This window comes from Amia ocellicauda, chromosome 15 (assembly GCF_036373705.1).
Source record: "Amia ocellicauda isolate fAmiCal2 chromosome 15, fAmiCal2.hap1, whole genome shotgun sequence".
NCBI lineage: Eukaryota > Metazoa > Chordata > Actinopteri > Amiiformes > Amiidae > Amia > Amia ocellicauda.
The window spans coordinates 21,720,456-21,738,210 of NC_089864.1; the positions used below are offsets into that span (position 1 = coordinate 21,720,456).

Consider the following 17,755-nt stretch of genomic DNA (forward strand, 5'->3'; position numbering starts at 1 on the left):
ACCGTTTGTTTTTGCTAAAACCTTCCATTCCCAAAGGATCTTAGCAGATACTTTACTCCTGATTATTTAACTATATCATCACCCCCATATGTTTTATGTAAATTTGATGCCATTATTTCAGATAGAAAAAACTGTCTAGAAATGAGCGTGAGAAAACCGGGAACTACCTCTCTATTGAAAAAGGGAAATTGTTCCATGACGTGTCGTTTCCTGACTGTGTCTGTGGTCAATGACTGAGGGTTTCTGGCATTTCTTTGCCAATTACTTTCCAATACCGTTTCTGACCAGAAAATGCACCAATTGCTATTCTCAATTCAAATTATTCATTTTTCAATTAAAATTGAATTCCTGCTCCATAACTATTTGTTGAAAGTCAACTCTACTTCCATCCATAAAAGTTAAACTCTAATTCCAACCCATAAAACCTAACAAGTTGTGCAATTAAATATACAGACTTGCATTCATGTCATGTACACATCTTACTATGTTGTTGTGTTCTTAATTTTAATATACATATTTATATTTTCTTATCTTAACCATACCATAATGTAAAGTAGAAATATTATATAATTGTATTACAATGTACATATGTATATCATGGGATACATAAATATTATGAAAACCTCAGGGCTGGTTCACCTTGAATATTTTGAATATGTTATTATTAGACCAGACTTCACCAGGATTACCATAAAGTTTAAAATGCAAAAAATGTAGTTAAGATTTTAAATATAAGTATCATGCATTAGTACATTGCGATAAATATATAGTATTAAATATAAAAATAATTTTAATTCAACTTAGAATACAAATGGGTGAAATGGTTGATTTATTCAAGCAATTCAGTGCAACTGATTTGTTCAAATTTAATTGGAATTGAAAGGATTGGAAATGGAAATGATCAATTTCATTAATTTCAAAACATTGTCACCAATACCAGTTCCTATTGGAAGTGACCTAAACTCTCTTTCTGATATTAACAGAAACTTTCAACATTGAATGGAATGATAATAGTTTTACTATTAGTTCATGAAAACACATACATACAAAGTCAGATTAATCTATGTTTACTGTATTTGAAGTCTAATACATTCAAATATAATGCACCAAAAATGTATAAATTCAGGAACATCACGCTGTCAGTTGACAGAAGTATAGACTTTATTAATGAATTGTAAATAATTATTACAACAAATATTTTCAGTTTAATTCAGGTTAAGTATCATTGACAGCTGTTCATCACTCACAGAACATGAGCTAAAAAGGAAAACATACTTTCGTCATTAAATGTCACACAAAGCATTAGAAACGTTTGTAAAAATACATATTGTCTGGTTTTGAAAGTGAATAGATACATTTTGTATTATTGATTACAATTTGATCGTAGTCAGTTGTTGAATTCAACAAAACAACAACTCTGTCGGCCAGATTAGCGCTCTTAAAGATATTCTCATGATTACACATTGGAATGTTAGACAGTTTAATGACTCTTTTCAATCTTGGGAAGCACAACATTGTTTCTCTTTTGCTTGTCAGGGATATAATTTAAACATGTATTTATTCCTGATGCATTGGATCCAGTCCATGAGTGTAACTAGTATGGAGTTTGTTTTGGAAATCTATCTCTCAATGTTTCTTCATTTACACTCTTGCTAAATGCACCATTTCCTTCTGCTTCCTCAGAGACAATACGACACTCATTTGTGATGTCAGAATGTGCAGCTCCATTTTTCACTTCACTGAGGGATATATAAGGGCAGGAAGATCTCCAGATCAATACCTAGCTAGTCACAGTCCATCCAGAGACACTAACTGTGAGGAAACATCCATCTCAAGATGCCAGAACAGACAGAGCTGGTCCACAGATTTAGAGGAATCCCTTTCTCCACCAGAGCCTCCACAGAGCTGCTACAGTCCCTGGATGACTTTGAGGCCAGAGAAGATGATGTGCTGCTAGTGTCTTATCCCAAATCCGGTAAGAACATTACAATTTACAATGACTCTTTAAAGATTATTTTATCTTTTAAATCACAACAAATAATTATGTAAACTCTTGTCATTTTAATGATGAGTCCTGACGAATGGAAAAGCACCACATGAACTACATGAGACATTAGATTTAGCCACAGTACTGGAGCACTAGACCTGTTTCTGATTGATTGCTGACGCTCTGTTCTCTTCATAGGGACACACTGGCTGGCCGAGATCCTGAGGAATCTGTACAACTGCCACACTGAGAACAACACGACCAGCCAGGTGACTCTGACATCGTCTCTGGAGTTCGGAGATCTCTCCAAATTCCAGGAGCTCAGAAACCTCCCCAGCAAGAGGCTCATCCCAACACACCTCAACTGTGACATGGTCCCCGTGCAGTTCAAAACAAAGAAATGCAAGGTAGGTTGGCCAGTCCTGCTGTATTCTCCCACATGTCCTAAGGCCAGCTGATGAAGCGTTTTGTGAGAAGAAGTGAAATGAAGTGAAGTGAAATGAAAATGTAAATATCTGTGCTTTCTTTTTGTCTTCACAGATGATTTATGTGATCAGAAACCCCAAGGACACGGCAGTCTCTATGTTCCATTACTATCAACAGAATCCCCACCTGCCCAAGATTGACAAATGGTCAACCTTTCTGGAGATGTTCCTGAAGGGTGAAGGTAAATGTTTGGACACATCTTTAATATAGACAAACTTTGTTATGAAAAAGGAAACTAGACCCTGTTATACTGGTGCTCTCTAATGACACACAGTGTCTTCTGAAACACAGCACGTCCATTAACCCCCGTTCTGCTGTTCGCTTCATTCACCTGAATGCGGACAATTTGTTTCTAGAGGAAGAGGGGTGTTTTACACAGGAAAACAAGAAGCTAATGATAAGAAAGTAGTCCTGTTGAACATGTTTTTCATGACCTGTAGAACTATCAATGTGAAAGTATTGCTTATATATCCTCTATTTAATACTTACCTATATAATATTTACAATTAGTTTGTCTTTCTTTACATTGCAGTGGTTTATGGTTCCTGGATTGATCACATCCTCAGCTGGGAGAAGAAGGAAAATGATGAAAACACACTCTTCTTGTATTATGAGTCCATGAAGAAGGTGAGTTTGAAATGAGATTTCTTCTTTCACAGTTGTGGATGAAGCTGGAATAAGCAGTGAATATCATTCAACAGATGTCTTTCAGTTGAACCAGGAATGAAAGAGCACAAACTAAACTGTGAAATTTGTGTTTCCAGGATCTCCCCACATATGTCAAGGAGATCAGTTCATTTCTGAACATCAGTGTCACGGAAGATCAAATCAAGGACATCTCAAAGAAATCATCATTCAGTGAAATGAAGGAAAAAGCAGAGAAGGAGAAAGTGAATTCAAACCACACAGTGTGCGCACTGACAGCTGACAGGAAGCTCATCTTTAGGAAAGGTAAGGATCTCTAATCAATCCTCTGACACAGCACGGCTGACATAGTAAATAATCAGGATGAATGAAGTGCCTTATTGGTAATAACATTGTTATTTAGAATTCATGACTTCCCTAAGAAAAATCCAACTGAAACTAGGAAGTTTAGATTGAACTTGGAATTCATGTATTTAATATACTTCTATCTCTCCATACTTTTATTACTGACTAAATTGTTTGATGAATAGCAGACATGTGACTTTGAAAATGTCAGGTTGTTGTCTAGATAATCCACAGTGTTTTAATGGACGTCTGATTCCTAAATGGATCCAATTTCTATCTCTGTGCAGGTGCCGTTGGTGACTGGAAGAACCATTTCACCTCCAAGCAGAACGCCCAGTTTGACGTGCTGTTTAAAGAGAAGATCAACTCTAGTGTATTAGCAAGCTGTGTTCAATATGAGTGTCAGTGAGGGAGACGGACAGATCCACTCACTTTGCTGTTCTTTCATTATTTATTATTGTCAAGCACATTCTCATTTTCCTATCGATTGTCAAAACTGACTTGGAAGACATTGTATTGGACAAAATGGATGTGTTATTAAGTTTACATTATTTATTCAATGTAAATCTTGTAATGGCTTCCAACACTTTATATGAACTGTATATTAATCTGTTGTATATTAAACATTGAATGGGGTTTCATAAGTGACAGCATTTGTTAATGTATTTTTATATAATAAATCATGTGTACATATTTAAAGGCTGTGGGTTATTTTTGATTATGCATTTTGTATATTTATTGAAGTGTAGGTATATTGTTACTGTAGGTGAATATGTCAATTATTTATCTGAATTGTTAGTAATAACATACCTTCATTATAATTAATCATATCTTGTTTGAATTTCAATGTGTTGTTGCCACTGATGAACACAATGTCCATAATGTCAATGTGAAAAATGTGATGTTGAAATAATTCTAAATTAATTACAAATATCTGAAGTATAAGGCGCCAAATACAAACTGAAGAGAACTACAAGCTGATGTACACACATACACATTATACACATGAATAACCAGGAACAGAACTGTAAGTGTGTGTCTACTCTGATCTTTGAGATGTTTGGAAGAACACCAAAATGGTATTTCCTAGTGAATAAACAGGAAACCTCTGTAAAATGGAATGAGGGGATTTCTGGAAAAGATCAATATTATACTGGGAAATGCTGATAAATTATGATTTTTTTGGAAGGCATTTCATTTCAGTTTCTGAACGCTAAGGTACACAGCTGCTACAATAATCCTGAACAGGCTGCAATTTGATGGTTTTAAATGAAGACAGTCATAGGGCAGATTAAAAGAAGGCCTCTGGTCTGTGTTGATCACTTATAAGAATGCATTTACTGAATTATGAACGGCCCCTGGAAATGCCACTAGAGGACCATTCTGCTTGGAGAGGGATCTCAGACGCGGATGAATAATTGTGTTGAATGTCTCAGTACTGCGCACAATCATGTGTTCATTGATCTGAAGTGTATTGTGCTAGGTGTGTCTCAGCACTGTGCTGTAATCCCTGGAGTGTCCAGACAGTCCTGGAGAGTTGATCAGCCTGTTATTGATGAGGCAATAAAAACAATCACAAGACAGGGTGAGGTGTAAACTTTTTATTATGTGGTTTCCACCAGCTCTGGGTTTGCCTTTTGTGCAAAGTATCACTGATGCAGGAAGACCTCATTCAGTGTCATCTCCCACAAGGAGCCAAAGAAATATTGGAAGGCCACCTCCAGCTCATCCTCCTGGTCAGAGTCTTGCTGGTCCTCGTCATTCTCCGCCATTATTGTAGGGAGGAAAGGCTCGCACTGCTTCCTCCAAGCCTGGCTGTAGGCAGCAGGGGGATACTGGAGACCCTGGCAGTAACGGGTAAAGAGGTTGAGCAGGGGAGCCACAATGAGACAGTTGCTACCTTTTCGATGTTGACGATCTATTTAATCTTTTAACGATAGCTGGTTACATTATACAGGAGAACCCTATGACATTGTCCTTATAATAATCCTAAGCAATGTAATGCACTCAGTGACTCACGGTGTTACTGTCATCCACATGCTTCTCCAGGGCCCTGCAGCTCACGCTGTCCGCCCAGGTGTCATGGGCCGGGCGACATTTCTTAAGCTGGATGGGCTCCTGAATACTGTCCTCAACACTGCTGCTACTGCATCCTGGAATCACAGAGCATTTTCATTTACAAATGATCGGTTTTGTACAATAAACAATACAATCTGATTGTGAAATGACAGGTTAAGACTTGTAATATATGTATGGACACATTCATAAAAAGAGAAACTCGCTCAACGGTGAAGGAAAGAGCATTTCTCTTACCTGGATTTCTGCCAGTGCAGCCAGAGAAGAGGTTTATGAAGGCCAGTAAGCCTGCTGCCCTGCGCTTCCTCTCCTTCTCTCCCATCATGACCGCATCTTCGCCAAAACCCAGCTGGGTGTTCTTTGCTGGCAGCGGCTTCTCATCCAGAGCTTTCTGGGTGTTTGAATTAAACTGGGCACTGTTTTTCTGACCCATTGCTGAACTCGATGTACAGAGATCGTTCAATAAATGTTCAGTAAATTGTAAATTTAATCCGTAACTAATTAAGAAGTAAATAATTCAGTTAACAGTAAATTCTATCAGTAAATAATTAGGAAATAAATAATTCAGTAAATAGTAAATTCAATCAGTAAATACTAATTAAATAAATCAGTAAGTAGTAAATTCAATTAGTAAATAATTAAAAAGTAAATGATTCAATAAGTATTAAATAATTAGGAAGTAAATTATTCAATAAGTAGTAAATGATTAGGAAGTTAATGATTCAACAAGTAGTAAATTCTATGAGTAAATAATTAGGAAGTAAATGATTCAACAAGTAGTAAATTCTATGACTAAATAATACGGAAGTAAATGATTCAACAAGTAGTAAATTCTATGACTAAATAATTAGGAAGTAAATGATTCAACAAGTAGTAAATTCTATGAATCAATAATTAGGAAGTAAATGATTCAACAAGTAGTAAATTCTATGAGTAAATAAATCGGAAGTAAATTATTCTATGAGTAGTAAATTCTATGACTAAATAATTAGGAAGTATATGATTCAACAAGTAGTAAATTCTATGACTAAATAATTAGGAAGTAAATGATTGAACAAGTAGTAAATTCTATGACTAAATAATTAGGAAGTAAATACTTATGTAAATAGTAAATAACTAGTATGTAAATAATTCAGTAAGTAGTAAATTGCTGTAGTAGTAGTAGTAAGTGCGTAAGTCGATAGCTGATGCCAGTGCAACTGTGGGCTTCTTACAGGCTGCACACAGTGACATCATAACACCTCGGAATTCTATTCTGACATCACAGCACATCATGTAATGTACATACACACATACATTTGAGTTTCATATGAGAAGTCAATTAAGTCAATATTATTTTTTTTAATTGACCTTTTTCTGCATGGAATAGCAACTATGTATGTGTAAAACAGCAGCAATAACTTGTACTATGTGTTGATTTCAGAAATGAACATTTAAACAGCCTAAAAATAAAACTAAAGTAAGACAGCAACACCGCATATACAATTTGGTGACCGCTAGCATAATGATGGATGTAACCCTGGCCTGCAGCAAAGCTTAGCCGTGCTGATATCATATGAACTGGTTTCATTCTTCACTGTTAGATCTTATTTTCTTCACCTTCTTTACTTTGCTTCTAGACTTCGGCTCCCTTATTCTTCCAGTTCTTCTCTCATTTTAAGACAAATCTGTTTCAGACTTAGTTTTTCATTATAACATTTTGATCTCGTTCAAGTTCACATACACATTATAGCAGAAGTTATTGCAGGTGTACTGAAATGTGTGTGTCCCTTTGCTCCGCCAACATTGCAGTACACCAATCTAGGACATATAACAAGTCAAATACAATTAAAACAAAAACAAAAGTGCAAGAAAGGGCAAGAAAAGGAGGGGTGGGGAGAACTTGGCAGGCAGGCTAACGGTTCAGCAGTCTGATGACCTGGGGATAAAAGCTATTCTTCCATCTCTCTGTCCTGGCCATCAGGCATCTGAACCGTGTCTGCCTGCTGGATGGGGGTAGTGTAAACAACTGCTGGCTCGGGTGACTGGGGTCCGTGATGATTCTAGCAGCCTTCCTGAGACTACGTGTCTGGTTCATGTCCAGGAGGGCTGGCAGTGCGACCCCTATGGTGCGCTGTGCCGACCTCACCACTCTACTCAAGGCCCGGCGGTCAGGGGCATTACAGTTTCCATACGAGGTGATGATGCCCCCACAAGTATGCTTTCAATGGAGCTTCTATAAAAATGAGTTCAGGACCTCTGGGACAAGAATTCATACTCAGCTGTACATTTTCATAAATTGTATTGCTCTTCTTCAGTACCGTTGAAGTAACATGTTCATTATTTCTCTAGACACATATTGTAATTCATGGTGGGCAGCCTGGATTCAAGAGAAAACGTATCAAACTTTGTTAACGGACAATTTTCTCTAAATGGCAACAAAAGCAATTAATCAATTATACCATTAATAACCCAATTACCAAATTAACCATGAAAATAGAAACAATAAGGAAGTAAAAAGAACATACTTCGTAAATAAAACAATCATGAGTAATAAACACAGTGCACAACACAATAATTTCATGAAAAGAGTGATAATAAGTAAATAAATAATAAGTGATCAATTAACGCTAATGGCCAATCTCGCCCCGCCCGTGACAAATACTCTTCTGGAAATTACTGGAACTCTTCTACTGCCCTACCCCTGCCTTTTTAACTTGCTTCCAAAACCTCTACTTTGCCATTTCTAGCCTTCAATTTCCTGATCATCCTGTCCTCTCCTGCATACCTCTGGATTTACCCTGCAATTGATCTTCCCTCCTGACGTGAGTCCTCTCCCTGTGTTTCCCAGTTCCCTTCAACCACTATTGAGGAGGCTGTAGCAGATTGCTTATTTGATCAAGTCACTTTAAGCCCAGTTGCCTAAAGCAAGCACTCTTCCTTCTGCCGTGCACCTTTTCCACCACAATTAGTGAGTGAGTCTCCACTCCCTCTCATATTTGTGCGCTTAGTGGTTGTTGAGCATATTGGTCTGGCTAATGTGATTATGGTTGTGGTACGGATAGATTCATGTCTTGGTTCTCGTAAGTAGTTGTTGGTCGCTCACTGGAGTTTTCTTCATTTTATACGGCTGCCGGCAATAATGCTGTCCTTTGGATTCATCACATTCACTTTTTGGTTAATCTATTATTTTAACTCTAAGGAAATAAATTAGAGGTGGCATTAAAATACTCATACTCATATCATATCAGCTGCCAAATCTGAACTCTTCAGCTCGTTTTGACTCTACCACATATGCTCTGTGTCATGAGCTTGGGATCACTTGTCGAACACGATGCATTCATCGTAGTAATAAACAATATTTTTTGGTGTATAACTCTTTTGGTGTATTGCAGCACGGAGCAAACCTCTGCTTCCCGCAATCTCTTGTGGAAACAGACATTTCCAAAAATGTCACTAGTACTGGTGTTAATTTAATATAGTCTCCAGATTACTTTAATACTCTGTGTGGTCTTGGGTTTCTTCACCTGAATATCTGAAGCTTGCTTCCAAAAATGTACTTAACTAATATATAGTCACAACAGGCCAACTCGGACATTCTTGTTATTGCAGAGTCATGGTTAAAGAAATCTCTTTCCAATTTTGATGTGTCTCTGGATGGTTTTAATGTGAACAGAGCTGATTGAAGAGACAGATGTGCAGGTGTAGCGATCTGTGTTAAAAGTTGCTTTAGTGTGTCCTTGCTAGTTTCCTCCTCAGTTCTCAAAACAATATGAAAGTCTGGTCTTAAGAATCCAACCAGGCTTCTGACAATACAGTAGTATTTGGAGTTTATTGTCCACCCTCGGCTGTGCCTTGAACTGTAAATAATTTTTTGGATGTAATAGCCACTATTTAATTCAATTCAGAGGTTCTCATTGTGAGTGATGTAAACTTAAATTGGCTATCGCAAACCAGCTGAAGGAATTATGTGTTGATTTGAATTCAGAACACTTCATATCCAGGGAAAATATTTTGGAGTCTTTTCAGTCTGGTTTTAGACCTGGTCATAGAACTACACCATCACTTCAATACTGGTAATTTCTGCAGGTAGTTAATATTGGCCAATATTTCATGTCAAGTTGATGACATTATTTCAGATTTTCATGAAGACAAGGTCTAGAAATTATAGTCTTGAAGTGAGTGTGAGAAAACCGAGAACTGTGTTTCTATTGAGAAAGGGAAATTGTTCCGTGGCGTGTCATTTCCTGACTTTATTCCTTACACATTAAATCCAGTCAATGAGTGTAACTAGTATGGAGTTTGTTTTGGAAATCTCTCTCACAATGTCTCTTCATTTACACTCTTGCTAAATGCACCATTTCCTTCTGCTTCCTCAGAGACAATACGACACTCATTTGTGACGTCAGAATGCGCAGCTCCATTTTCCACTTCACTGAGGGATATATAAGGGCAGGAAGATCTCCAGATCAATACCTAGCTAGTCACAGTCCATCCAGAGACACTAACTGTGAGGAAACATCCATCTCAAGATGCCAGAACAGACAGAGCTGGTCCACAGATTCAGAGGAATCCCTTTCTCCACCAGAGCCTCCACAGAGCTGCTACAGTCCCTGGATGACTTTGAGGCCAGAGAAGATGATGTGCTGCTAGTGTCTTATCCCAAATCAGGTAAGAACATTACAATTTACAATGACTCTTTAAAGATAAATTCATCTTTTAAATCACAACAAATAATTATGTAAACTCTTGTCATTTTAATGATGAGTCCTGACGAATGGAAAAGCACCACATGAACTACATGAGACATTAGATTTAGCCACAGTACTGGAGCACTAGACCTGTTTCTGATTGATTGCTGACGCTCTGTTCTCTTCATAGGGACACACTGGCTGGCCGAGATCCTGAGGAATCTGTACAACTGCCACACTGAGAACAACACGACCAGCCAGGTGACTCTGACATCGTCTCTGGAGTTCGGAGATCTCTCCAAATTCCAGGAGCTCAGAAACCTCCCCAGCAAGAGGCTCATCCCAACACACCTCAACTGTGACATGGTCCCCGTGCAGTTCAAAACAAAGAAATGCAAGGTAGGTTGGCCAGTCCTGCTGTATTCTCCCACATGTCCTAAGGGCAGCTGATGAAGCGTTTTGTGAGAAGAAGTGAAATGAAGTGAAGTGAAATGAAAATGTAAATATCTGTGCTTTCTTTTTGTCTTCACAGATGATTTATGTGATCAGAAACCCCAAGGACACGGCAGTCTCTATGTTCCATTACTATCAACAGAATCCCCACCTGCCCAAGATTGACAAATGGTCAACCTTTCTGGAGATGTTTCTGAAGGGCGAAGGTAAATGTTTGGACACATCTTTAATATAGACAAACTTTGTTTTGAAAAAGGAAACTAGACCCTGTTATACTGGTGCTCTCTAATGACACACAGTGTCTTCTGAAACACAGCACGTCCATAAACCCCCGTTCTGCTGTTCTCTTCATTCACCTGAATGCGGACAATTTGTTTCTAGAGGAAGAGGGGTGTTTTACACAGGAAAACAAGAAGCTAATGATAAGAAAGTAGTCCAGTTGAACATGTTTTTCATGACCTGTAGAGCAATCAATGTGAAAGTATTGCTTATATATCCTCTATTTAATACTTACCTATATAATATTTACAATTAGTTTGTCTTTCTTTACATTGCAGTGGTTTATGGTTCCTGGATTGATCACGTCCTCAGCTGGGAGAAGAAGGAAAATGATGAAAACACACTCTTCTTGTATTATGAGTCCATGAAGAAGGTGAGTTTGAAATGAGATTTCTTCTTTCACAGTTGTGAATGAAGCTGGAATAAGCAGTGAATATCATTCAACAGATGTCTTTCAGTTGAACCAGGAATGAAAGAGCACAAACTAAACTGTGAAATTTGTGTTTCCAGGATCTCCCCACATATGTCAAGGAGATCAGTTCATTTCTGAACATCAGTGTCACGGAAGATCAAATCAAGGACATCTCAAAGAAATCATCATTCAGTGAAATGAAGGAAAAAGCAGAGAAGGAGAAAGTGAATTCAAACCACACAGTGTGCGCACTGACAGCTGACAGGAAGCTCATCTTTAGGAAAGGTAAGGATCTCTAATCAATCCTCTGACAGTGCAGGGCTGAAATAGGAAATTATCAGGATGAATGAAGTGCCTTAATGGTAATAACATTGTTATTTAGATTTGATTACTTCCCTAAGAAAAATCCAACTGAAACTAGGAAGTTTAGATTGAACTTGGAATTCATTTATTTAATATACTTCTAACGCTCCATACTTTTATTACTGACTAATTTGTTTGATGAATAACAGACATGTGACTTTGAAAATGTCAGGTTGTTGTCTAGATAATCCACAGTGTTTTAATGGATGTCTGATTCCTAATTGGATCCAATCTCTGTCTCTGTGCAGGTGCCGTTGGTGACTGGAAGAACCATTTCACCTCCAAGCAGAACGCCCAGTTTGACGTGCTGTTTAAAGAGAAGATCAACTCTAGTGTATTAGCAAGCCGTGTTCAATATGAGTGTCAGTGAGGGAGACGGACAGATCCACTCACTTTGCAGTTCTTTCATTATTTATTATTGTCAAGCACATTTTCATTTTCTGATCGATTGTCAAAACTGACTTTTTATCGTACAAAATTGATGTGTTAATTAAGTTCATCTTATTTATTCAACGTAAATCTTGATATCCCTTCAAACACTTTATATGAACTATACATTAATCTGTTACAATGAATGTTTTTTTCTCAGATTGGTGACTGTATTGTTAATGTGTTTTTGTATTGTGAATTATACATACTGTACATATTTAATGGCTGTGCATTTTTAATATTTATTGAAATGTAGATAGATTTGTACTGAAGGTTTCTATGTTTTTTGTATTTTATTCATCTGAATTATTAGTTTGAACAAAATAATATATTTTTCATAATTCAGCTTCTTCTCTTGTGTTCATTTATTATCTGAAGCTTACACTATTCACACAATGCTGTTGTGTGAAATATACGCCACAATACATCTCATCCTATCTTGTTCTACAAATGAATTCTATATATAGGTTTGTCCCAAATTACTCATAACTGTCATTTCTTCACCCCACACGTCACCAATTCACCACCAGAGGTTGTCATGTCCCACATTCTAGCTCTAGTCTCTAACACTTCATTCCTCTAATACAGCTTTCCACCAAAATGCATCTCTGTCATTGGCAAAGCACCGGAAACTGCGTCCAGGTTGCCTGTATAATGTTGATTAATGTGTGATTTTTCACTGGATGTGTCCCATAGTGATATGTGGTAGTGAAGCAAAGATATGTTTGAGTCAAAATCTGCTTAATTTAATGGATTTCAGAGATTTTGAGCTACGTTTTTCGACAGACCAAATCATTGTTTTTGTTGAGTATTTAAATAATGATGTATAATACAATAATAATATTGAATGATGTTCAGCTCCTTTATGAAACAGCTGTGAGACAAAAATGAAAAACAAAGAGTTGGATAAAACTTTTTTACCTATGAATATCACAACATTTTCATGGCCAAAACACTGCATTTACATTGACAATTTAGTGTTTTCCTTATTTTGTCAAAACAAGCACACATACATAAATATGAAAATTAACTTTACACAATGTGTACAATGGTATGGAAATCAGTATGCACATATCTTAGCAGACTTACAGTGCATCCGGTAGGTATTCACAGCACTTCACTTTTTCCACATTTTGTTATGTTACAGCCTTATTCCAAAATGGATTAAATTCATTATTTTCCTCAGAATTCTACAAACATACCCCATTATACCCCATAATGACAACGTGAAAGAAGTTTGTTTGAATTCCTTGCAAATGTATTCACAGACTTTGCTCAATGCTTTGTTGAAGAACCTTTGGCATCAATTACAGCCTCAAGTCTTTTTGAGTATGATGCTACAAGCTTGGCACACCTACTTTTGGGCCGTTTGAAGGACCTCTCAAGCTCCATCAGGTTGGATGGGGAGCGTCGGTCACAGACATTTTCAGATCTCTCCAGAGATGTTCAATCGGGTTCAAGTCTGGGCTCTGGCTGGGCCACTCAAGGACATTCACAGAGTTGTCCTGTAGCCACTACTTTATTATCTTGGCTGTGTGCTTAGGATCGTTGTCCTGTTGGAAGATGAACCTTCGCCCCAGGCTGAGGTCCAGAGCGCTCTGGAGCAGGTTTTCATCAAGGAGGTCTCTGTACATTGCTGCATTCATCTTTCTCTCGATCCTGACTAGTCTCCCAGTTCCTGCCGCTGAAAAACAGCTCTAGGAAGAGTCCTGGTGGTTCCAAACTTCTTCCATTTACGGATGATGGAGGCCACTGTGCTCATTGGGACCTTCAATGCTGCAGACATTTTTCTGTACCCTTCCGCAGATCTGTGCCTCGATACAATCCTGTCTCGGAGGTCTACAGACAATTCCTTGGACTTCATGGCTTGGTTTGTGCTCTGACATGCACTGTTAACTGTGGGACCTTATATAGACAGCTGTGTGCCTTTCCATATCATGTCCAATCAACTGATTTTACCACAGGTGGACTCCAATCAAGTTGTAGAAACATCTCAAGGATGATCAGTGGAAACAGGATGCACCTGAGCTCAATTTTGAGTGTCATGGCAAAGGCTGTGAATACTTATGTACATGTGCTTTTTTGTTTTTTATTTTTAATAAATTTGCAAAGATTTCAAACAAACTTCTTTCAAGTTGTCATTATGGGGTATTGTTTGTAGAATTTTGAGGAAAATAATGAATGTAATCCATTTTGGAATAAGGCTGTAACATCACATAATGTGGAAAAAGTGAAGCGCTGTGAATACTTTCCGGATGAACTGTAGCAGTACAATTATAAAACATACAAAATAACCAGGCCTACAGAAGCATAAGACTGAAATAGAACTTCTTTTGCAAAGTGAAAGAGCTTTGAAATGTCGCTGTCTGTATTACAACTGCATCCATCAATGCTGAAAATGCACTTTTCTACACTACAGTACCCTATGTAATTGATTCAGAGACCTGATCAAGATTGAATTCCAAAGGGAAGTTAAAAGAGAGGTATTATCAGGTGCAAATCTGCTAATAAAATACATTATTATTATAATATATGAATATATGGATTATAGAAAATCATGTGTTTCAACAATCAACATGATTCACAATTACTAATTTTATTACAAAACCCAGATTTTCAGACAGATTATATTCAGTATAGCCTACCGCAGATAGAGTTTGAGGAGTTTACAACTGAAACACCTTATATATTTAATTCAAATATTTAGTAACATATAAGAATGGATATGCGGGAGAAATTCACATACGCAGAGAAATATACTTTTTAATTTGAAAAAGCCACACAAAAAGCGACTCTGGTGGTTCTAGTATTAACAGCGAAATGCATTACTAATAGGTCATTTCATATTCAGCTATTTCATAGTTCTTTTATTGAAGAACCAAAAAGTGCAAAAACAGTTTCTGAACAAAAATTTGTGATATACAAAACTGATCTGACAGTTTAGCTTAGTTTCTGATGTGATGGTTTGTAACCCTGTCTGGTGTCATAACGAACCCCTTATTCCTTCAGCAGTTTCATCAGTAGTTTCATTGATTGGATCAAGATTGCCCGGCAACCGTGGTTTTATAGTACAACATCTGGCCACCAGATGTCACTGTGGTGCGATGTTTAGAAAGCTTGAATCTCTTTCCGAATCAATCGTTTCAATTGTTTCCATCGCTCAAAAGCCCCATTTATGCCATCGTTAGCAAAAGGTCACACCCTTGTCTTGAGTCTGATTCTCACCTTTGTTCCTCTCACACCTGCTCACCTCCAGCTCCTACACACCCAACAGGCTAGGTGTTCTGGCTTCCTGTGTTCATGCAGGAGCCCGGCCTGTCAGGGCAGTCCTGCAGCTCAGGTGCTCAAGAGCTTATTCATCACCAGCGACTCTGGGTGAGGCAGTGCGCGTCTAGGCGGCCATTTTTATTTTCTATTAATCAAATTAATATATTTAAATAAACTCCATTCAATCCACATGGTTTTTTTTATGGGAATTGTATGTATCTCAATTATTTATTTCAATAAAAAATGTTAACCTTTGACAAAGGTTAAATAAGAATTACCCATCCAGCTGTACATTTTCAATAAAACGTGCATTCTGCTTGTTGGACTCTGTAGCGTTGTCGTAAAATATTATTATTCTGTAGACAAATGTTGTGATTTGAGGTGGCGGGCCTGGCTTCAGAAAAAACAACATAACACTTTGATAACGGATGTGATGAACGGGAGTCATCCCCCGACTGGTAATAATGCGCACATATTGCGCCATGTTCTTATTCATGAAACATGTCAACTGTTTGTTATTGCTAGCAAATTCACAATCCTCCTTTTCATTTTGGTACTGAAGAGCATAGACAAATGCTCATTTCCAGCATTGTTTACCCACTGTTTTCTTTGTCCCTTCCTATTTCACTAATGCGATCTACACCAGTGATCAATGTGTCTTCCCTTACGTCTCATTGCTGTGGGTGGTGATCCAACTTGATGAACTTGGGAACTGGCGGTCACTCAGGTTTGAGGTTTAAAGAAAGTACACAAAGCTTTCCTATGCCTTTAGTTTTGAGATGCACACTGCAGGTTTATGCCTCTCTTACCAGTCTGGGGAGAAGCCGCAATTGCAGTCTATAGCCACAGAGCGGCGTCTCCGCACTATAATGAATGTTCCTGTTGTACTATGGCAGCGTTAAAGGGAAATGGGTTTATAATACTTACTATAGGTAAACCCTGATTTTAACCACTAAATTGTGACATCATGAAAGTTATTTAAATTACATCTGTATGCTTCCCTAAGTAATCAGTTCTTAATCTATATTTCAACCATTTATTTTCCTGTAAAGCTACAAGGTGATGCAATACTAGACTAAGTATTAGATCAAAGCATAGCCACACAAATAATAATGAGAACCAGCTACATTAACATGATGAAATGTATTCATTACTAGTATAATATGGTTAACAATGTTTAACCCAACAGCTGACTCAGCTGACAGATAGATGCTGAAGCAAAGTGCAATGCTGTACATTACTACTGACAATGTTGTGATATAATGTGTTTGTGATGTAATATTGTTTGTGCAGCCAGGATGCTGTGATGCAATGTTCCTATAGGGGTCCTGCATCACAGCAGAGACACTCAGATATCAATGACTTCAGAACACATCGACTTATGTCCTGATATTGATATTATTGCTCAATTTATACAATGTCAAATTCTGCTTTTCCCATCTAGACAACCAGCTGTCTATTTTGGAATGTGAGACCTCAACTGGACAAACCGGTGAAAACTGGGCAATTCAGTCATCTGCCTACTACTATAATATTCCCATCTTTGTACAACTTTCAGCATTTAAAGCAAAGGTAATTTTAAACTTATGCAGTTACATAATTTTAGCTGTAATTCCTCATCTTCCCCCTTGTGTACACATATCTCTTATAATCCCTATATGTGTCTGTCCCTCGAGTCTTTTTCCAGAGGTGTTTGGTAAAGTGTCAATTCTAGCACTTAACACTTCATAAATTCACCGTTTGTTTTTGCTAAAACCTTCCATTCCCAAAGGATCTTAGCAGATACTTTACTCCTGATTATTTAACTATATCATCACCCCCATATGTTTTATGTAAATTTGATGCCATTATTTCAGATAGAAAAAACTGTCTAGAAATGAGCGTGAGAAAACCGGGAACTACCTCTCTATTGAAAAAGGGAAATTGTTCCATGACGTGTCGTTTCCTGACTGTGTCTGTGGTCAATGACTGAGGGTTTCTGGCATTTCTTTGCCAATTACTTTCCAATACCGTTTCTGACCAGAAAATGCACCAATTGCTATTCTCAATTCAAATTATTCATTTTTCAATTCAAATTGAATTCCTGCTCCATAACTATTTGTTGAAAGTCAACTCTACTTCCATCCATAAAAGTTAAACTCTAATTCCAACCCATAAAACCTAACAAGTTGTGCAATTAAATATACAGACTTGCATTCATGTCATGTACACATCTTACTATGTTGTTGTGTTCTTAATTTTAATATACATATTTATATTTTCTTATCTTAACCATACCATAATGTAAAGTAGAAATATTATATAATTGTATTACAATGTACATATGTATATCATGGGATACCT

General features: G+C 37.4%; 2 protein-coding genes across 2 annotated transcripts; both read left to right on the forward strand.

Moving 5' to 3' along the window:
- The first annotated feature begins 1,768 nt into the window (after positions 1–1,768).
- Positions 1,769–4,156, forward strand: LOC136771953 (sulfotransferase 6B1-like). Its single transcript, XM_066724542.1, has 6 exons — positions 1,769–1,975; positions 2,186–2,394; positions 2,528–2,654; positions 3,006–3,100; positions 3,238–3,424; positions 3,751–4,156. Exons 1-6 carry the CDS (start codon positions 1,837–1,839, stop codon positions 3,870–3,872), a joined length of 879 nt encoding a protein of 292 aa, XP_066580639.1. The 5' UTR covers positions 1,769–1,836; the 3' UTR covers positions 3,873–4,156.
- A 4,092-nt stretch (positions 4,157–8,248) lies between these two features.
- On the forward strand, positions 8,249–12,472 carry LOC136771938 (sulfotransferase 6B1-like). The gene is made up of 7 exons (XM_066724522.1): positions 8,249–8,343; positions 9,898–10,189; positions 10,400–10,608; positions 10,742–10,868; positions 11,220–11,314; positions 11,452–11,638; positions 11,965–12,472. The coding sequence occupies exons 2-7, from the start codon at positions 10,051–10,053 to the stop codon at positions 12,084–12,086; spliced, it is 879 nt and encodes a 292-aa protein (XP_066580619.1). The 5' UTR covers positions 8,249–8,343; positions 9,898–10,050; the 3' UTR covers positions 12,087–12,472.
- The last annotated feature ends 5,283 nt before the right edge of the window (positions 12,473–17,755 follow it).